General features: G+C 37.4%; 1 protein-coding gene across 1 annotated transcript in view; it reads right to left on the minus strand.

Annotated features, from left to right (window-relative positions):
* ctnna1 (catenin (cadherin-associated protein), alpha 1) overlaps positions 1–21,997 on the minus strand; it is a 78,643-nt gene that overhangs the window by 19,936 nt on the left and 36,710 nt on the right. The window contains exons 8-14 of the mRNA XM_082506624.1: positions 18,707–18,787; positions 18,266–18,418; positions 12,417–12,509; positions 11,784–11,940; positions 10,720–10,920; positions 7,382–7,533; positions 3,570–3,680 (exon numbers count right to left, since the gene is read on the minus strand). Of these exons, the coding sequence (XP_082362750.1) occupies positions 3,570–3,680; positions 7,382–7,533; positions 10,720–10,920; positions 11,784–11,940; positions 12,417–12,509; positions 18,266–18,418; positions 18,707–18,787 (948 nt within the window). The remainder of the gene's footprint in view (positions 1–3,569; positions 3,681–7,381; positions 7,534–10,719; positions 10,921–11,783; positions 11,941–12,416; positions 12,510–18,265; positions 18,419–18,706; positions 18,788–21,997) is intronic.

Genomic DNA, 21,997 nt, shown 5'->3' on the forward strand with positions numbered 1-21,997 from the left:
AAGAGCAGGAAATCCAATATCATCACACAAGTGTTCATTCTATTGCTGATAAATGGGACCCTCTCTCTAGAGGCACATAAGCTTCAAAAGAGCTGTTTATGCAGTGCACAGATGGAAAGACTGTACCTAACAAAATAGATCATCTTTGGCGATTTAAAAACAACAACAACAAAAACACTTGAAATGTACCAATGGAGCCATGAGGGATTCTTGAGATCAAGACATGTACAATCTCTCTATATTCTTAAAATATAAAGTTACAAGTAAGTTTAACCTTAAATTTAACAAATTTGGTGCGTAGTACAAATACTGTAGAACTGCAGTTCTGTCCTATCCAAGTGAATGTTGTATTGAAGTAATCTCATGACAAAAGAACACACAAAGCTGGTGTCCAGAGGCACAAAAGATTGGATTCGCAGTGTGTTACACCACGCAGGGAAAACAAAATAACTAGCTGCTCAGTCTTTTTTGGGTAGTTCACAGAGTGCAGACTGCTCAGTCAACAAACATTCACTGGTTCCGTCTGTGACATGGTATCTAAGAGCCAGATGGCATGGATGACTGAAGGAAAGCAAACTGGAGGACATAATTCACACAATAAGTCAACTTTAAAGTACTGACTTCAAAGTTGACTTATTATCATCATTTCTTAAAAATTTAAAATTTATTCCAACTCATCTGCATACATGTGTTGTTGCTGAGCTTTATATTTGTCTGCTTTTATTACATTTCCAATCTATGCTTAAAGGTAAGTGAAGAATGTCTCTGTTGCCATGAATACTGTTAAAAAGGTCATTTGCAGTGAAAAACCTCTATTTTTAAAACAGCTAAAATGAGTGAGCAAAAGATTCTGGAGTCACCAACTGTCTTCGGGTAATTAATATAGCTTATAAACAGGTTTACGTGTGCACAAGAGCTTGCATGACTCAGAATAAAAAAATTTTTTTTAAAAAAAAGCTGCTTGGCTACTATGACACTTTTCTTCAATAACATTTTAATGATAGATTAATGGGGCCAAATATTAAGAAAAATATCTTAAAGATGCCAGTTTCCTTAAAACTCATGTAAAGTTTTGATCCTCCATCATTGCTCTGTATCAATAGAACAGCTCATCTTTTAGCATTAGCCAAAAAGAGTCCTACTCATCTATAGCCATGCATTCTTTGAGAAACAGAAAAAGTAAGTAAAAGCATAACAGGTCCATTTTAAGTTGAATATAAGAGCTCTATATGGTTAAACCTTTTTCCCCCCATAACTTGAGCTATTGAGAAGACAAGCCATCATCACCAAGTACGTGGGTGAAGTGTTTGAAAAATAAACAATGGCTGGGACAGCATTAATATTAGAATACTGTTAAAAAAGACTAAATATTTCCTGCAAATATAGAAAGACTAATTTATTGGTTCTACTTTTCTCATCTTCAAATTTCATTAGAGATATAAAATTGCTCTTCAAATAAACTATTCCAATTGATGTTATTGCACCAGTCAAGTGATATTTGTCTCATCAAGTATATTTTTAAACCTACCACACATATACACACACACACACACACACACATATATATATTAGGGGTGCAACGATATTCGTATCGATATTGAACCGTTCGATACAGTGCTTTCGCTTCGGTACGCATATCTATCGAACAATACAACATTTGTAATTTATTTTATCAACTTTCCTTCTGACGATGCTGTCTGTGTTGAGCGCTCAGTGAATCTGCGTTTGACTACTCCGCCTAGGCTGCACTGTCGAGCGCAGATCCACTGAGTGCTCAACACAGACAGCATCGTCAGAAGGAAGAGCGCAGGGCAAGCTAGCAAGACAAAAGTTAAGCTCTCCAGATCTGGCGTTTGGAATTATTTTGGTTTTCATGTGACGTATGACCCTGAAGGTAAGCGAGTCATGGACTAAAGTAAAACAGTATGTTGGATGTGCCATGCAATGCTCAATTACATGGGTGGGAGCTAGTGTGTTAGCGCAGTTAGCTCGTTAACGTGTTGGCCGTCTAGCCCCATGCACGGGGCGAACGGCAGTAGCTCGTTAACGGAGATTTGCCGTGTTGTGGCGTTAAGGTCATTTCAACGAGATTAACCTGAAAGCACTAGTGGGAACACAACGAATATGACTGCACATTTACGCCGACATCATCCTAGTGCAAAGACAAAAACAACAAGCATGCTACTAACTTTAGCCGAGTCATTTAGACAGCTGTTAGCACATGATTCTCCTTATGGGGACCTGATATGTTTAATATGCTGCTGAGAATATAGCCCAGAAGAAGCAGATAGTATAGCTTTTATTTTGGAAAGAGACATTTCTCTGTAATAAACTCTTTTCCAAAGATGAGTGATTCCTCAATCAGATACAGGGCTTGCAATATCGCTAGCCCGACGTCCTGGGGCTAGCGATTTTTTTCAGTCGGGCTACCAAAATCTATCTCTTCCCTGCCCGTCGGGCTATTGTAGGAAGAAAAATATATGTCAATGCTTTTGCATTCTTTCAGAAATGTAGCTGGGTAATTATGTCATTGGCATCGGTGAGCCACTGTCAATATGTGACATATTGAAATCGCGTTTGAATTTGCGCTTGTTTTTTTGCTTTCACTTTGCAATCGCGCGAACTGTGTATAGAGAGCGACAGCACTGATCTGTGAGTGATGAAAATTTGTGCACCAATTCCTCTGACATAGTCTTATTAATCGTTAGCTCACTATGCAAACATGACAAGTGAAATCTCCCGCAGCAAGCTTAAACATGTGAGAGGTTGATCGCGCAGAGAATCGCTGAGCTTATGTGAGTGCGTGTGTAAAAGCAGGAGGATATATATTTCATTTCTTCTGAGCCAAATAAGACAGGTCAGGGTGAAGAAGTGACAGCTAAAGAAAAGCTTACCACAAAACGGAGAAGTTATGACAAATCAGACTATAAGGCAAAAAGAAAGTGCAGCTTCATGGTTTCATGGACAAAAGAATTTCTGTGGCTGCAATATGACGAGCTAAATAACCAGGGCTGCACATAAGTGGTCCGCAGGTGCGCATTCGCTGTCAAAATAAAAAACGCGCACAAGGGTTAGGGTTAAATTTTAAAAAAACTGTACTTTTGAGTTAAAATATATATTTATAATTTTAATAAATGACAAATTAAAAAGGCATGAACATTTTTTTTTGTATCGAAAAAAATATCGAACCGTGACACCAAAGTATCGAACCGAACCGTGAATTTTGTGTATCGTTGCACCCACAAAATATAAAAAAATTTTTATTTATTTTTTTTTAAATAAATAAATATATATATATATATAAATATATATAAAATATTATAGAGTTGGATGACAATATTCAACTGTGATACTGAAATATGCAGTATCACAGCTAATATTTAACCATGTAAAAATACAGTTAAGCCGCACACTGAAGCAACCCATTTTCTCATAGGAAAATACATTTCTGAGATGTGTTTCTTTCTGGGATATTTCACAATTTTTCCCAAAGTATTGTTGCAATTTGATGACCCTTCGTTTTAGAGGAAGAGGAGTAAATACAGAATCAGAACCTCTGAACAACATACCCGTGCACTTTGGCCAGCAATAAGCTGGTCATCCTCTGTCTGCACACTGGTCCTGCTGCGAACATCAAAGTCTTCAGTCTCAAAGTCAGAGTCATCCAATTCCTCTGGAGTCTGTAACAGGACAACAGAGCATGAGAAGATGTCAAAAGAAAGACAAACATCCCAAAAAAAAAAAAAAAGTCCAGGAGGAGGGGAGAAAAGAAAAATGGGAGATGAAGTGGAATAAGGTAAGAAAAAGCTGTTTGTACATAAGTGGGGAACATAAAATAATATTGGCATACTACAGCATTGTGAACACTATTAAATAGCAAAACTGCTTACCATCTATGAGAAATGCCTTAGTGCTGCCAGACAGGGCAGCATGAGATAAATGTCTACCCTCTTCACAGCTTGGTAGAGAAACTGTAAACTCCAAATGAATTTGTAAATCAAGTGTAATGTGCTGCCTGTGCATCTTGAGAGGGAAAATGAAGGTATGAGCTGGTACGAAACATATTGGGAGCAAAACACTTTAGAGGCCCATCTGTCGCTATCTGCAGAAAGGCGAGTGAGGCATGAATTGTGTTTTTCCAGAATTTTGCCACTTCATCTCAGATCCTTTACCTCTTGCCCTGAATGCAAAACAAGCCACAGGGAACAATTTGCCATATTATTAATATATAAAATGAACTTTATCTTTGCCGGTTATGCTTCAGGCAAGATACAATATTAAGTGATAGGCAAAAGTTAGTTGATATGTAGGAACAGGGGAGATGATGTGGACAGATAAAGGGACATTAGGATGCAGACGCCCTGGCTTGTGCTTATCCGGCTTTCTCACTACCTCCTTTCTGTAATGAAAAAATAGTTGAAAGTCTCTGAACAATCTTACTCTGCTTTAGGGAATGTAGAGATGTTCTTGTACTCAAGGGAATATGGGTATGGTTTCAGATACAAAAGCTGTAGTGACTCATCGGCATCGCTTTCAACTCAGACAATGCTGTTCAGTGGGGCAGAGATATCACCTGCTGCGGCCTGTGCAACAGATAACCTGTGAACGTGGGAGGCTCAGAAATCATAACTCATGGTGGGCACCCAGTGGGAAACTACTGTGAGAAGTGACAATAGCCTGCAGTCTAAAAAAAGACAACATATTGAAAACCTGCTGTCAAGGTAAATGAAGTTAAAACCCACTTTTTCCACATTGTGGGAAAATATGTTAATCAGGTTTTTAGGTGATAATTCTCTGTATTTCTACCGTGTCTGAAAGCTGCAATTATCCATGTCACCTGTAACGCCTTCATGACGCATACATGTACAGATGATATCTGAAATGCAATAATTACAAGTGTACAGGGCAAGAGGTGAAATTATAGCATTATGACAGAGCTGGAAAACAGACATAGCCTTAACCAGAATTTTTTTCCCTCCTGTTGTAAATATGAATGAGACAGTTCAACACTGAAATAACCCCAGTTTTATTCTTTTTGTGACATTCTGCTCATAGCCTCTGTGGGTCGAGACAATTTTTTCTTCTTTTAGGACAGAGGCAGCAAAATCACCTTGGGCTGTGATGCACCGCACAAATCATACGGTAACAGCTGCCCTCTGTATCTAACTGTCAGTGGCTCGCTGACTTCGAGACCGTTTCATGTCTAGGAGGCATATTCTCTGATGTCACTGGAGGTTGGGAGAGGGGTCTGTCTGCCTGTCAAATATTCAAGGGACATCTAACAGACTGTCTGTGCACTACTTATAGAGGTTAAAGATGAGTCTATCTTAAGCAGCCCCAACCACACTCTTGTCTGTTTTGATTTAAGACTAGGGCCTTGCATGTGGGGATTTTTAGAAAGACAGCAAGAGGGTGGGTTTGTACATGTGAGTGGACATGCCCTGAAGAGAAGCTGTCTCGTGGCCATCTCAGCGCAGCTGTTAGGAGGATTTCATATTTCTTTGGACTCAGAATTGAACGTGCCCACAGAAAAACCCTTGAATGACAGTTTAGCTTGCAATTGAATCAGTCTAGATCAATGCTTTTGATACGCCTTTAATCTTATTATAACAAACAGTAATTAAGACTAAGATTAAAGAGTGTGCTGTGTAGATGCTGCTTGAAATAACATAAATGCAGAGATAACACTAATCCATTTTTTTCCTTTGCCTTCTCTAGAAAGTGGTGGGTGAAGGTTCAATCTCATCAGTCTCTCCAGCTGGCACTTAAAGGCAGAATAAAGCTAACAGATACATTATGAGCAAAGCTGCTTAATAAGTCCCGTTAACAGTCACACACGCCAAATTACACCTGCCCACAAATCTACCAGGTAGTGTTCAGCCCAAACCATAAGCCCAATGTTCACCGCTGGGTCTGAAACAAAAAGGGTAAGAAGAGTGGAGCTAGGGCAGATGGAAATTAGTCTTAAAATATAGTTCTTTGGCCTGCAATTCAATTAAGGAAAGCCAATTAAACCCTCCATCTTAAATCATTCACTTATTAAAATGCAAAAGCAGGATAATGTTCCTCTTTTCATTTGTTATTGCTTTTTTGTTTGTGGTTGAGCAGGATTATTAATAAGAGTTAAGGACCACTGTCAAAACAAAATGTGCTCTCAAGGCTAGTGTTTTCAATTTTAAAAAAGTGTTGAAAATAATAGAAGACAGCAACCAGCACTTTGTATCTTAGTGTGATAAATACATAATTTGGTACTGTTAAACATGACAAGTGGTTTAAAGAAATTTGCTCCCTACTGAGAAATCAAATTTGGCAGTTTCAGGTACTTTAGCTACAGGGGGTAATATGTTGAAAGACCAAAAAAAAAAAACAAAAAAAAAACAAAAAAACTTTCCCCCAGAATCTTATTTCCTACAGGCTGTGTGGGTTTCCCCCCTTCACTTTTCTTCATTTTAGAGGAAATATGGATTGAGTCCATTTGTGATTGAATGCCCAAACTGTTCTTAGTGATCCTATGATGAAACGTTTTACCCTGATGGAAATGTTTTCTTCATCCATGGGACACAACTAAAAGGCATTATGCCACAGACAACTAAACCCATTGTTATCCGAAATTGTATAACTGTATAGCTCTGTAATAATCATTCTGTACATACGATAATTTTTAACCCTACAACTGTTTACAACTTGCATAGTTCCCATTTCTGTATAGCTGTATATCTCAGATTCCTGTAAAGTTATTTATTTCATATTCTGTATAGTTTTTCATATTTATATCCTGTCCATATCCTGTACATAGCTTGTACTCACTACAGCCTGTACATACTTATAGTTATAGAATATTCACAACATACTTCATACCGTGTACATTATAACATACCATAATAGACCCATTTCTGTAATATACTTACATATCTATATTATTGCTAATATATATTGTAATATATCTATATCACTAAGCACTTCTGGATGGATGCAAACTGCATTTCGTTGCCCTGTACCTGTGCATGTGCAATGACAATAAAGTTGAATTCTAATTCTAAATTGCAAGTCTGGTCAATTAGGTTGGCCACTGCCTGAGACAAGTTAATCATAGGTTCCCAAGACTGCATGTGTACAGGTTCTCACAATTATAGATAAAAAGCTAATCTGGATATTACTACTCATATGGCAACAATAGAGCAACTCCAAGCATATGACTTCTGTTCAAAAGCTGTTAAAAACCACATCAAAAATCCTCCGTCAGAACTCTCACTGTCACAATTTGAAAGAGAAAAATAGATGACAATATGAAGCCTTACTTTGCATTAGAAATAATAAATTCGATTTAAAAAAAAGAAAGAAAAAAAAAACATGCAAACAAAAACAAAACTGTGCAACTCACTCTGATCATGAGGACAGCCTTACGGATGTCACGAATGCCATCATATACCAGGCGCGATGCATCAATGAATTCGTTCTCATCCACAGGCTGTGAGGGGTTTGCACTCAAGGCTTCCACTGCAGACTCCACTTGCTCTGTAAACCGTGGCATGACTACAGGAAGCAGAGATGAAGTTGATCAGTTCCTTTATCAATCTGATGTGGCTTTTCCTGACAGCTGTATGTTGAATGAATTGTGTCGGCAGTGTAAACCGTACACAACTCACTAACATGTAAGCCTCATTTCTACCGTTTCTGTACTGTCAGAAACAAATAATAAAGCAGCTGTATTGATGCTGAAAACCTCTGTAGGTCTTTTTTTCCTACAGTAAAAACTGATCAGATAGCGTTCCATAAGCAGAACTGACAATGTTGTTAGATACACTTCTGTAAATATTTATCCTTATATCAGAGTAATTTACCTTGGGCCTATTTTTCATTTTACATCCATCACATTTCTCTCAGTGTAACTTGGGTTATAAAGCTACTTGACACATACTGTTAGTCTAGTAAGGAAATTACATTAATCGACTTATCAGTATCAATCGCCCCAGTGATAATATTGAACAATAGTTCTGGTCTGATGTTGAATTAAAATTAAATGCAAACGAAGATAGTGGTGTCAGAATTCATAATTACAAAGTGTTATATTAAACCTAATGAAATTTGCACTGGTGTCTACTCAATGCCTTAAATGAATGCACAGAATGCTCTGGAGGACTCACCAGGACATATGCATAGACACCACTTAAAGCACTGCATTAAGAGAGTTGCATTTTGCTGCAACTTCATGAGAACATCATGGGTGTCAAGATGCAAATGTTGAGGGAGGGAGCAGCAGGATTAAAAAGCAGATTTGGTTTTGTGTTTACAACCTCCAGGCTTTTTCAGTCACAGTGATTACTCTCCTTAAACTATCACAACTGACTCTTTCAAGTAAGTTCCCATTTAAAAAAAAAAAAAAGTGTTAATAAATAACTGTATTGTTAGTGAATCCATAGATAATGAACTTTAAACATTCTTACTAACTGGTGGAAAACATTGTATAAATGCACCTCAACATTCAGACAAACTGAAAATAGAGGCTAATAAAGATTTTTTTTGCCCTGGTGAATATTGTCCCCCCTCTCTCTATTGCATTGCAAAATATTTTTTGGAATTTGTCCTTTGAAGGACAAAAAACCTCCACACATTAAACTGCAATATAATAGCACAGGTGGAAGGAACTGTAATATGACTCAGTCTTTGAACCTATGACAGATTGATTACGTCATAATTTGGATTAAAACAGAATACTACTGAAGGGTTAACAGTGACCGTCATGTCATACTGACTAGTAATGCAAGCTGTGTGAGAGACCATATCACACAATGCACCATAATGAATTGTGGAAGAGCTCAAAATGTCTCAGGCTCATTCAACAGAAAATTGCATTTCACAAGCCAATTCTAGATTCATACAAGTTGCCACCAGCACTCAAATGCTCAAAAACATCCAAAGCAAAGACAAATCAAATAAAGGGCAGACTTCTGAGAAACAACTTTGCAGGCAGATACTAGTGTGGTTTTAGCACCAGGCAATGTACCAAAGATAAAGTGGATGGAGCAGGGTCTCTCCACCTTTTTAAAAATAAAAAGTAAAGATTTTAGAGGCTTTTTGATCAAATTAAATTAAAGGAAATTCTTTATACATGTGTATGACTACTAATTTGTACACAAATACTCCAACAGTACAGTGCACCACATTACAGACAACCTGTCTAAACATGCATACCTCTGGTTCTGTTTGTAAAAAGTGCTGCGTTTGTATTGTACTAGTACTACCACCACCTATAATAAATATATAAGCATAACCAAAATAAGCTCATTCTTGAAAGCAACTAAAGCTATTCTCAAAATAAAAATAAAATCTTAGGAAAGAACAAACAAACAAGTGATCTACAGATTCTCCTAGTCTGCAAGAGCTTAACTGGGGGACCCTATTATCTTAAAGCCCTTTAGTAGTTAATCTTTTTATACTCTTGTCAACCGTTTTTACACAAAAACAAGACAGACAAAGAAAGACTATCACGCTCATGCCATTATGGCCCCTAGTGTGTCAGTCCATGTAAGTAGATCATAAATACCATATTTTTCGGACCATAAGGTGCACAGGATTATAAGGCCCACTGTCGACAAATGGGTCTGTTTTCATACATAAGGCGCACTGGATTATAAGGCGCATTAATCGAAACAAAACAGTCAGATAAGTCAAACTTTACTCAACTCATTCCTCTTGCTTCCTCCACTTCCTTACAATTGATTCATTAATGTTGAATTCGCTGGTAGCTGCTCTATAAACACTGGAACAACAGTATGTTGTTCCAGTGTTTTTCTAACTTTTGCTATGTAACTTTGCACTGTCCACTTTCTGCTGTAACAAAACAAATTCCCCACGTGTGGGACTAATAGAGGTTCTTATATTAATGACTAACCTCATATTGTGGCTGGATTATCTCAGTTGTTCTCCCCTACTGAAGTTTGGTCCGTTTACAGTAATTTTCCATGCAATTGCATTTGTCAAAAAAACCACATTGGGAACTTTTATCAAGTGGAAAAAAGTTAGTATTCATTCTCCAGGTTCACTGTGTTATGCTTTGGTATGCTAACATAAATGTGTCGCTAGAAATCTCTCAGTCAGAACATGATATATCGTGTTTAGTTAACTAGCAAAACTAGCGAGCTAACTTTCTGCTAACTTCTAACTCCGTTAAATTTAATATATTCTGTTTTCATGGATGCCTGGATGTTAAACTTAATTGTTACACCTGGTAAAGCAGCAACACTGATCATTTTATTAAAGATGAAAGAATTTACAGTGTTCGTTTGACTTTGGGGCCTGACGCGGAATACGGTAGCCATAACGCTCAGACAATCCATCAAGCGGTGCGGCTTCGTAGCTCAGCAAAGTCCTACTAAAACATTTCGACAGATTTTTGAGCGGCGTGTACCACATAAAACCGGCTCGAAGTCAGTAAACAGCCAGAATTCATAGATAAGCTGCACCAGATAAGGCACACTGCCGAGTTGAGAACATTAAAGGATTTTAAGTGCACCTTATAGTGCGGAAAATACGGTATAAGTGTTAACCACACAATGTATATAAAATATGGACACAGCAACCATGACGCCATCCATGCCCATGGACCCACTGCCTTCTCATTTAACTTTGAGTAACCTACATTAGCAAGTGTTACCGTGTCTACCCTCTCAGTATTTGTCTAAATTTATTTAGTAGTAAACTTATTTGTTTCTGTGGTACCTGTATCAGTAAGGAGCTTTGTTGCCTCCAAAACCTTCTCTGTGTAGACTCCAGGTTCATAATTGTCCATCTCTGAAGTAACCACATGGACAACTCTGGCAGCACGGCCTCGAATAGCCCCGGCGGTACGGTCCAAACCATCAACATCTTTCTCTTGCAGAGCAATGACACACTTATTCACATCCTCCAGGATGTGGTTCTCTGGGGACATAAAGCAGTGTGAAATTATTAGTGTACAGCCCGGACGGACAGTCAGACCTCTCCACACACACCCACACTTTTTTTTATTTTAATCAAAACGACTACAGTATAATATGACACATAATGTGACAGTCTTAAAAAAAATTAGGAAGTTCTCATTCCTGAGTTAGTCCTGAAATTAAAAGCCACTGAAAAACTCAAGTACATAATATGCGTTTGTTGGAAGGTATGGGTTTGAAAACCAATTCTTAGAATACTTATTAATGAGCTGCCTATAAAATGCAAATGTCCACTGTGTAAATTACAGTCTGTCCTTGGCTGGAGGTCAGAGAAGCCACTCTGCTTAATGCTTAATGAGGACTCTAAACCATTTGTGTGCTTCAACATACATGACAGGATGTCAAATATAGATGTAGTTCTGTTCATGCTTCTGGGTTTTTCTCTATAGCGCATAATGATACCTTGGAGAGTGAACCGATGCTTGTTGTTGGACAAAGGGAGAATTAAGATGGCTTATGCATCTTACATACATACGTTATATTTTAAATCAAATAACAGTGGTTAGTACTGCACTACAATCTCAATCACTCTGTTGTGTGGATAATGGTGACAAATATGGTCTTCTACGTTTAAACATTTTGCTAAGGCCACGTCAGATATATATATATCTGAGAAGTGTACAGCGTGACTGCGACTCACGAGGAAACATTACTACCACAGACCGTATAAAAAGGTTTTTCCTCCGTTATGCACTGCGTTTAGTCTATAAGCATCACGAATAATAAAATCCAGACCATTACAACTATTTGGAAAAACTTATTTTGTTTCCTCATGGCTATGACATGCAAATGAACAAGACTTACCAGACACACAAAGGAAGTCATCAATGGAGGTTATGTCATCGACAGCATCAGTGAGGACACGAACCTGCTTCTCCCACTGCTCCTTGAACAAATCCATATTGTCCTGGGCCACCTTACTGTTGGGCTTGGCAGCGAGGGCTAACGCTGCATTAATCACCTGTAATCACCCAATTACAACCATTAAAGCTCAATTACAACATAGCCTTGAGCCACAACATTAGCATAGGTTGATTGCACGAAGACCCCATTCCCTAGCTCAATGTTAGGATTGAATTAGGAAGAAAATTAATTTCTAGAGGTGATTACAGGGAGTGTTTTTAGATACTGACTAGGGCAAAAATAATAGATTGTTTGTTTTGGACTAAGAAACATCTGTGGATATCATAGCTCAGGATGAATGGGACTCATTAGATGAGCTTAAAAAGAGCGTTAGCAGCAGGTGTGTGGAAAAAATGGACTCAATGGTCAAAAGATTGACCACACACACACACACACACACACAAAAGGGAGGTTAGAGACGTAAACAGATTTCAACTGTTGTTTGCTGAAGACAGTATGTGCTTGCAATTAAATTTATTGACTTTTGGATGTGCTCCAAGACCTGAGCTGGGTGACAGCTGGGGGCAAACATACCTGGGGGCAAAGACTTTCTAGTTGAGATGCAGCCATACGGACCAGTTTTACCCCTTCCTCATTGTTGGAAATGGAGCATGCCAGATTTGCCACCTACAATGAACAAAAAACAAAATTGTTAACCAAAGGCAAGAAATCTCACAAAAAAAAAAAAACAACAAAAAACAACATGTGTGATTACCCTGCTTCAAAAAACAAAAACAAGAAAAACCTTCCAGTGTTGTGTCCATTGATTCTTGATAATTATTTAAGGTGTGTGAAGTCGCTAAAACTACTCATATGCAAACTAGTATAGATGTTTGTTTTCAGTACAAAGCTTTGTATCACGCTTGGCTGAGGCGTGGAGCTATAAATTATTCAAATAAAAAGGAAGAAAACCACAGTCAAAACTAAATTGTTCATATTCAGTGGTGGTCTTTTTTTGTTTATAACCCTCAATCAATATAACATTTGTTAAGACAATTTCAGTTTGTTTTAATATACTTTCAGCACATTTTCACAGCAAGTAACAAAACCGATAGCTGTGATAAATATTGATATTTGTGATAAGAAAATAATCACAATATGAAAATTTAAACACTTAATTGCTAGTGTCTGTCTTTCCATTGCTTGAAATGGTCCCTCTAACTCACAGGAACCAATAAGTGCAGTGTTGGCTCAAGCAGAGTGGGTGTTAGCAACCCAAATCATTTATCCATTTTGTTACCATTCCTCTCGCCACAAATCTCAGATGCTGCGAGCCTGTTCTGAATAAAGGCAGCACTTTGAACGGGGCACTGCACTAATTTTGAGAAAAAACAGAAACAAACGCCATACATACTGTAGATACATAATTAAACTTGGATAAGTTCATTATGGTAGCCTGGTTTAGGGATTCTTCCGTCAGAAATGGAGCAGCTCTGCAATACAACTAATCCCTGTGGAATACAAACCCACTGCTGTGGATTAATTTATAAAGCTGCTAAAAAGGATACAATATGATGACACAGAGGGAGAAACCAAAAAAGTAGGAAGAAAAACAAAAGCCGAGCTGTTGGGAAAGTTCTGTATTCAATTCCCAGAATAAAAGTAAATTTCACCAAATGGAAATCTAAGTTGTAGCTGGTTAACTCAAGGATATCGTTATTCTCAGTGACTGAATCACAAGACTGCCAGATTGCCATTACGCTCCTGGAGAGGCAAATATTAATGACACTTTCAAAAAGTGAGCAGTAGAGTGAGAACGGGAGTGCTAAACTAAGCAAATCTTGCCTGCAGCTGCTAACATCAGTAATTTTTTTCTGTCTTGACTAAAATAAAGCTCTCCTACAATTATCTCTAAATAGTCTTCCATACTCAAGTTTTACATTAGACATCTACTTATAGCGACATAAATTTAGGTCAAAGGCTTTGAAGATTCCCATTTTGGTTGGCATATACTGGCAGCAATGCTGTAACAGAATGCCTGGGATGTGAGGAACTGCGCCAAAATGGGATTATTCAACAGATAGAAAATGTGCTGAAACATAATCAATTACAAAGGACTAAACCAACTCATGACAGCAAAAGCACTAGGAGTCCAACAGCTTTGCTCTTATTTTTGTATTCCCACACATAAATCTGTTAAAGTTTGGTCACTAATTTACTACTTTACTGACGTCTGGGTCAAAAAGCACAACAAAACTGTCAGCCAAGGTGACACACTGAATTTTAAAACGTACATTAATAATATGTCTGATTGGAGCAAAAACACGAGGTTGGAAAAGGAATGAACAAAGCTCAGCTTAGGCATTCAATTTATCTTTTTCCTTTAATCAACTTCTATTCAAAAACAGGTTTCTGTGATGATATTCTTCCTCTGGTACCATTAACAGACAGGGAAATAATACTTATTAGAAAATAATACTTATTAGAAAAAACAAAAAACATCTTATTTGATGGGCTGGTGCATCACTGGCTGCCAAAGTATTGCATTGAGGAGCCCCTTTCAAACCTTAAAATGTCTGAGTAATTTGCTGATGAGAAGCACTTTCTTCACTGTGTAGCTAAAGCACTGAAACATTGATATAAACATATTCTACATCGCTATTCAAACATACTGGAACCAGAGGGAGAACATTTAGTAATCCATGAGGACGAATGAAGAGTGGTTACATGAAGAAAAACTGGAAAGACCTGTGTTTTTACTTGCACGATCTTTCACAAAAGCTTTTGATGACGCCCCCTGTGAACCACTGGGAAAGGAGATGTTTCTGCATAGAGAGATGCCATTCCACTTGCAACACTGTACCATACCATTTAAAGTATCAGGGGAGCCCGACTTTACAGTCTATGCAAACAATTACAAAAGTGCACCCGTTTTCTTACCTTCCTGTCCTACAGAGCTATTCCTTAATACACAACCCCTTGTTAAAGAAGTACTCTGTCATCAATGATACGTACAAACCCAACTCCAAGAAAGCTGAGACATTGTGTAAAATGTAAAAGTGAAGAAAAAAAAAAAAAAAGCAATGATTTACAAATCTCAAACCCATATTTCTCACAGTGAACATACCAAACATATGTTAAAGCTGAGACACTGGGGTTGCATTTATTTGAAATAACTATGGCCCTGTAACAGTTATCCCAATCAAGCAGTTGCACTAAGGACAGATAATCCAACAAACTACAAACTTATGCTAATATCATGGATAATATATTTAGCATAAAATATCTTAATCACTGCAGTGGTTTAGTATCAGTGCTATTGAGCCAAGTATACAACTGCAGTGTGACCGTCCATACATCAAGCTTAAAAAAAAAGTTATTGATGTTCAGGTCCAATGGATAAGGTATTCAGACACCAAATCTTTTTAAAATAAAAGGGTGTACAACTGGTCATTCACATGTCAATGACATAATACCACTGACAGGTAAGATTAAATACACTGATTAACTCCATGCACTCATGGAAAAGCTGATTACCAAGAGTTGTTTTACTGACATGAGGGAACACAATATTTAGTGACCGGTTTTAGAGTTATGGATAATGGGTGCAAGTTTGTTGTTGTTGTTTTTTTTAAACATTAAAAAAAGCAAGCTTTAGGGCAATGCTTAATTTTTTTTCTTAAACAAAAGAAATCCTTAGGTGGGGTTTACCAGTAAATTCACTTTCCACTGCTGATTATACCATCAGTAATGCACATCCCTGCATCTCAACCTGCTATGTAGCACATCTTTATGACTTATAGTGGCTTCACACTCCAAAGCTTATATTTCAGAACTGAATGTGCACTCAAAAACAAACAACTTATCTAAATGAGGTAAATAAGTAACCCTCTGCATAATGCGACAACCATCCCTTTGCCTGGATGAGAGCCTTACACAGCTTGGTGCATGCCAAATTGAATGCAGTTTTTTGTATCCCCCTCATTCTCTAAATATGGGTCAGTCATAATGTAGCTTTCATAAAAATGTGTGTAATGTAATAGGCCATTTGCCTTACGGCAGACTACAATTGCGCAACCTGCGATGTCATACAAAACACAGCCAGAGACTGGTTGCTCTTTGCTATTCCTGCTACTGAACAGAGGACATTCTACATTTAAAGCATTTTTGTTCCATATGTTATAAAGAAACAAACATGTTTCAACTTCTCTCTCTAGTCTTTCCAGCTCTATTGATTTGCATATATATTGTTTGGCAAAGGCTCTAATCTAGAGCGGCCCACAGCACAGTTCAATACCTACTTCCTACCATGCATTTGAAGGTAAATGTCAACCATTTTTATTTAAAGGTGAAAGCCAAGAGGTCTACTGTGAACTGCTTACTGTTCAGCCGATTGTATTGATGTTGGCTTACAGGAATAATTTTCCTGAGAAGTGAGATAATACTTGACTGTGTGCTTTTGCCAATCATATTAACCAGGGATGGGATACATAAAATAATTAAAAAGGTTAATGTAAAAATGACAAAATGCAATGTTGGCAGCTTCTACAAAGGCAGAAATCTTTAGCCAAAATGAAGAGTAACGTATGCAACTTCTGTCGAGGCTGTTGCAAAACATGATTTATAATTCCCAGGTCCTAGTTAGAGCTGGGCTCTCTCTAGGTTTGAAGGCATACATCAACTTAGGTTGTGAACGCTTGTGTTGCAGCAGTTGATGTTTGTCGTTTTTTGGAAGGAACACACTAAAGAAAGTATGTGGAGGATAAACTGCTAGATTACACTGAATATCTCCTAATGTAGATTTTGAAATGGGAATTTATGACAACTGGCTCCCTTTTAGAAAATGCGTAATGAGCAAGAAAGTTACTTTGCCCAGTGCTTAAAACTCTACCATAATGATGCCCATCAACTCAGTGCCAAGATGCTGTTCAGTGGCTTTACTACACTACTAGCATTCCTAATTTATGTATGACAAAAACATATTTTGCTGATAAATATTTTAGTACAACTAGACTGATGTAGGAGCTCAGTTCAACTGCAGATATGGAGACTTTGGAAGTAAAATATTCTAGTTAAAGTCATGATAGCAACAATTACCACAACGAACCCCAGCTTTAAAATAGACAGCATTTGGAGTTTACATTCTTTAAACATCATTTGTACAGTTTTTCTTTTGTGCTGCTGATAAGCGGTTTTTACAGATGCACCTTCTATTCTTACATTGATATCATACAACATGTATATTCAAATGAAAATGAAAACTGTAAGAAAAAAAATTACTAAAAGAAATTTCTCCATAAAGTTCATAACAAATTTAAACCAAAACTACTTTGGTTTAAATGTAATTTTTTTTTTTTTTTTTTTTTTTTTTTTTAAATTACACACTCCCCCTTGTGTTTCTAAGTGTTACAAGCACAAATAGTAACCATGCATTAGCAAGGTCTAGTGCTCTAATGCCACATATGACACTCAGGCCTTCGGGTGCTACTTAAGGGGTTACTCCCCAGTGTTGTTGCCCACTCCCCCTTTCCTTCTGATGCTTCAATGGTTTCCCTGGTGAATATGCATGCTGCTTGTCCTGGCTAGTCTAACATATCCAGCTATACTCATGGCGATATGCCCATAGACAGAAGTCACTTTCAAATGTCATATGATGCTCTACACAGGCATTAGAGGAACGGAAGGAAAGACCACTAATGAGCCTGGCTGAATGTTCTGTTAGTTTCTTGCCTATCGAGTCCATTACTTTGCTTTTCTCCTTGCATCTTGAATTTTTTTTTTAACCATGTATTGCATTCTCGTCTGTTAGTGGAAGGTTATGGACTCAAAACTAGATTTTAAAGATTACTCACGTGACTACTATGACAGCCTGAAACAGTTTCATAATGATCTAAATATATTTTTTGTTTCTCATACTCCACCAGTGTGTGAATGCGAGAGTGAATGAATAGTGGCATTGTAAAGCGCTTTGGGTGCATTGAAAAGCGCTATATAAATCCAATCCATTATTATATAATAAAGAAAGAAATTTTGAGGTCTTTGGCCACATAGCAATTTTTTATTATTTTTCATTTTAGGGGGAAAAGGATCCAGGATCTGCAATAGAGCTCCTTAAATATTAAGTTTAATAATTATCATTTCTTTATTTAATGTTTGTGTGCGAGAGTGTGACCAACATCAGACTGAATTGACCAAAGACCTTTAAAGAAGCCTTTTAAAGGGACAATAATGCTATAGTCTTATCACAAGTTTTATCTCAGAGAACAGAAACAATAAAAATTAAATATGCAATACTAATGGGATAGAGTTGAAGCATTTGAGTGTTATGATCTGGGGGTGGGTCAGGTTCTGACTGCAAATGCACTGGAGAGAGAGAGGAAGGGGAAGGGAAAACAAAAAAACAAAAAACAAAACACACAAACAAAAAGAAAAACATACAATACCTCAATCAGTTTGTTGGCATGCTCACGGAACACCTGAGCATATTCCTTAACTTCTTTCTCATTGCCATTCTTAGCAGCTTCAATGAGGACCAGGAGGGGAACATTAGTCTCCAGGAAAGAGTCGGAGACATGGTCCATCACAGCTTTGCGCAGCTGTGAAATAAGATGATTTTTTGAAAAAGCGTTAGAATGCCCTTGGTGCATATCCTTTACATACAGACTGATGTCTACCACAGCTTTTTTGAACTACAGATTACATCCTGACATTATGAGAGACAAGAGTCTCCTGAGGTTTGCTGGTAAACTTCAAAAGGCTGAAGTAAAGAAAAAAAATATTTGATTTGTTTTTTTCCAATAAAAGTTCACTGAGCGCAAACACTACAGTTTAAAGTTGAAGACCTAGTGGAAAGAGGGAAAAGGAAGTTCACAAAAAAAAAGTACCTGTCTGCGAAGGTCTCTAGTCTTCTTTGTCATTCTATCAATGGCAGTGTTCAGAGCATCGCTTCTGTCCTTTCTTCCCGCCTGAAACATGGAAAAAAGTAGTAATTAGTGAGTAGAATAACGGTGACCAGCTCATGTGTCAAAAATCCTGAAAAGTCTTGGGATCAGATCAAATTAAATCAATATCAAACCTAAAATATTAAACAGTCTTGAGTAAATAAAAGGCAAAATGACAAAAATATTCATATCTGTAAATCATCCCTTGCATCTTTTCATTTTTAAACCAACAGGGTAGTTATACAATTTATACTTTAACGTCACCCAAACTCTTCTAGAGCAGACTTGGGTCACCCTGTAGGTGTTACTCTGAAATGAAATGTAATTTTCAACAAGCTTGAGCTATTCTGCTTCGTGGAGCTAATGTTTGGAGATACCAAGTCCAGTTCATTTCTGAAGCCTCCAGTTATTGTTCATTTTGTTCTCCAATAAACAATGACATCCTCCACCGACTCACAGCAAGTAATGCACCGACAGAATACCAGCTAACAATTTAAATTAATAATGTATACACACTGAAAGTAAACAGGGCAACAGCCACCACATTGGCTTTTATTAAAAAAAAAAAAAAGATCCTTTGCATTATATCAGTGTCATATTTAATGTGCAATGCATCCTCTTACGTGTTTCTGTTGGTTGCAAACTGCTTTTAAAATCCAAAATTTTATTGAAGAGGGGGGGGGGGGGAAGCTACCCAAATCCTTTCAAAGCCTCTCTACCACCACAGCGCTCTTCATGGATATGCTATAAAGACCTGCGCACAACATTAAAAGTAGTCTGGTAACAGCCAACGTTTCTAAATCCAATGGGCTGTCAAACTTGAAACTGTTGTAAATCATTTTATATTTGTCACATTTGTGATTCTAATTTGATTCAGGGTTAATAATATTACAAGTGCTCATTTTGTTTCATTATTCCCCCTCACTAATTTTTATTACAATGCTGCCCAAGTCCTTTGGTCATTTTGTATTAGAATAAGCCATTTATCTTCAAGCTTTAAAGGCCAACATTAGCTCCCAACTGTGGAAACTATTGAGAACAAAGTAAGGACTGGATTGGCTATCATAAGGTGACGTAAGTAGAGGTGACTTGTTGCTACACAAGCACTGACCAACTTTGGGAAAGTCATAAAGGCCCAAAATCATATCAGTCTTATACATTTAAACCTATGCATCCATTTCTCGTTTAAATAAGTTCTTAGTTGTATCCACACAAGTACTCAGGGGCTGCCTTGCAGTGAACATATTCGTAACTACTGAGTAGTTTTAGTAGAGAGATGTTTGATCACATTCTGCAAAGTACAAAAGAAAAACACTGAAAACTTTTAGAAACGCTTAAGATAAAGTGAGAAAGAGTGAAAATTCCCAGATAGTGGAGAGCCATAAAATTAGAGCAAAATTAGATGGACAGGAAAGGTCTGAGTAAAGGCAAAGGACCAGTTGGACTCTGGGCTCTTCTTTTCCTTTATAATGCTTAAATCAACTGCAACGTAACACCATGGATGGCGGTAGCATTGACCTACCCCATCCCCCACTGCCTTATGCCCGTTGGGGGCTTGTGCACACAGTTAGGGGCCATGGAGCTCCACAGCACTAATCCCCTGTGATTTTGTGCTGGCTGGATACAGTGCTGTGGTAGTGCTTTAGCCTGCTTTGCCCCAACACTTTCAATCCTATTTCATTCATGCCTAGCCTATATTTCATTTCCACGCCAAGGGGTTCTAAAGCACTTCTTCAGGTGCTCATTATGGAAGCAGTTTCTCTGTAGAATCTTTTATGATAGCCAGGTGAGTATATCCATCTCCTTTAGGACAGATTTAGGAACATCCCGTTCAACAAAAACCCACTAGTGTTTCAATGTAAGCAAGAGTCTGCTCTAAGAGTCAAATAATATGCAGTCAATATTATTGCTTTTCAACAATTCAACATTATTGCTTTTCAAAGTTCATCTTAGTTGGATTAGTTATAAGTTATACATTTATTGAACTTTAAGTACAAATTAAGTATAATTTAATGTTTTCCCCCTTTTAAAATTTACGTTTGCAACACGCCAAATTGCCACTAAGCAGACGACACACAGACAGATGGAACATTCCTGTAAGGTCTTAGTATTTTTACATGTTTTCTCCCATTTTGAGGATGCAGGCTAAAATAGATGTGGAAAAATACAGCAACATGCAGGACAAATGACCTGCAAATTCACCGCCAGATAATGACGGGGCTTACTTTTTCTGTGTTCCAACTTAAATTGTGAAAAAACAGAAAATATGGAATTCACCATCACCAATCAGTGATCAGTGTGCATTGTTACGTGCTTTCATTAAATAACAATGTTTAAAATCCAGATCAGATAAATTTAAGGAGACTGGGGCCGAAGAACCAACTCTGAGCAGGATACCATCTGTTCTTCATACCATTTCTGCTAAGTAGTCTGCCTGATTGCAATTTAATTTGATGCATATACCCCAAAACGCACCTCAACCAAACATTAAATAATGAAGAACTATAGGGACAAGGGATTAAGGAATTTCTCATCACCACGGTTCATTTCACACCTCGACTTTTCAGCTACCTCAGTTTTTCTACCAAAAGGGATGAACAGCAAAACAACAATAAACAAATAATTTTTTTTTTTTTTTTTTTTTTTTTTTTTAAAGGGGGATTCAAAAAAAAATTTATTAAAAGAAAAACCTCTGAAATGCAAACATTTTTCCAACAGAAAATAAAAAAAATAAAAAAATAATCACAAAATAGCTTAAGGTCAAGTAGATACATGTTAGCATTAGTAAATTTCAAATCCTTTTAATGCATCACATGAATAACCCAGTGTTTTTCCTTGACCTTTACATTTTAAAAGCTAGCCTAACTTAACTTCAAAGGAGCTGGCAATTGATCACATGCCTGTCCTCAAAAGTTAAAGAACTGCAACCAGGATATGTAAATTTGACACCCTATGTTAGCACTGATGTAGTAAAATCTGTTTTGCTGCGTTCTCTCTTTTTATTTTTTTTATTTTTTTTAAGGTTTATGTCCTGTGTATACATTTATACATACAGTCTGCAGAACAGCAGCAATGCGAGACTGAGATTTACAGCTGTGGTTAATTTCAACAGCATGCTGCCGCAACACGTTCAAGATATCAATATTCTGAAGGTGACGAGCCAGTGGGAGGGAAGGGAAATGCAAGAGGGAGGTGGAGGAAGACTAAGGTGCACAAGCACTGTGTATGAGGCAG

Source organism: Aulonocara stuartgranti (genome assembly GCF_965226115.1).
Source record: "Aulonocara stuartgranti genome assembly, chromosome: 2".
In the NCBI taxonomy this organism is placed as follows: domain Eukaryota; kingdom Metazoa; phylum Chordata; class Actinopteri; order Cichliformes; family Cichlidae; genus Aulonocara; species Aulonocara stuartgranti.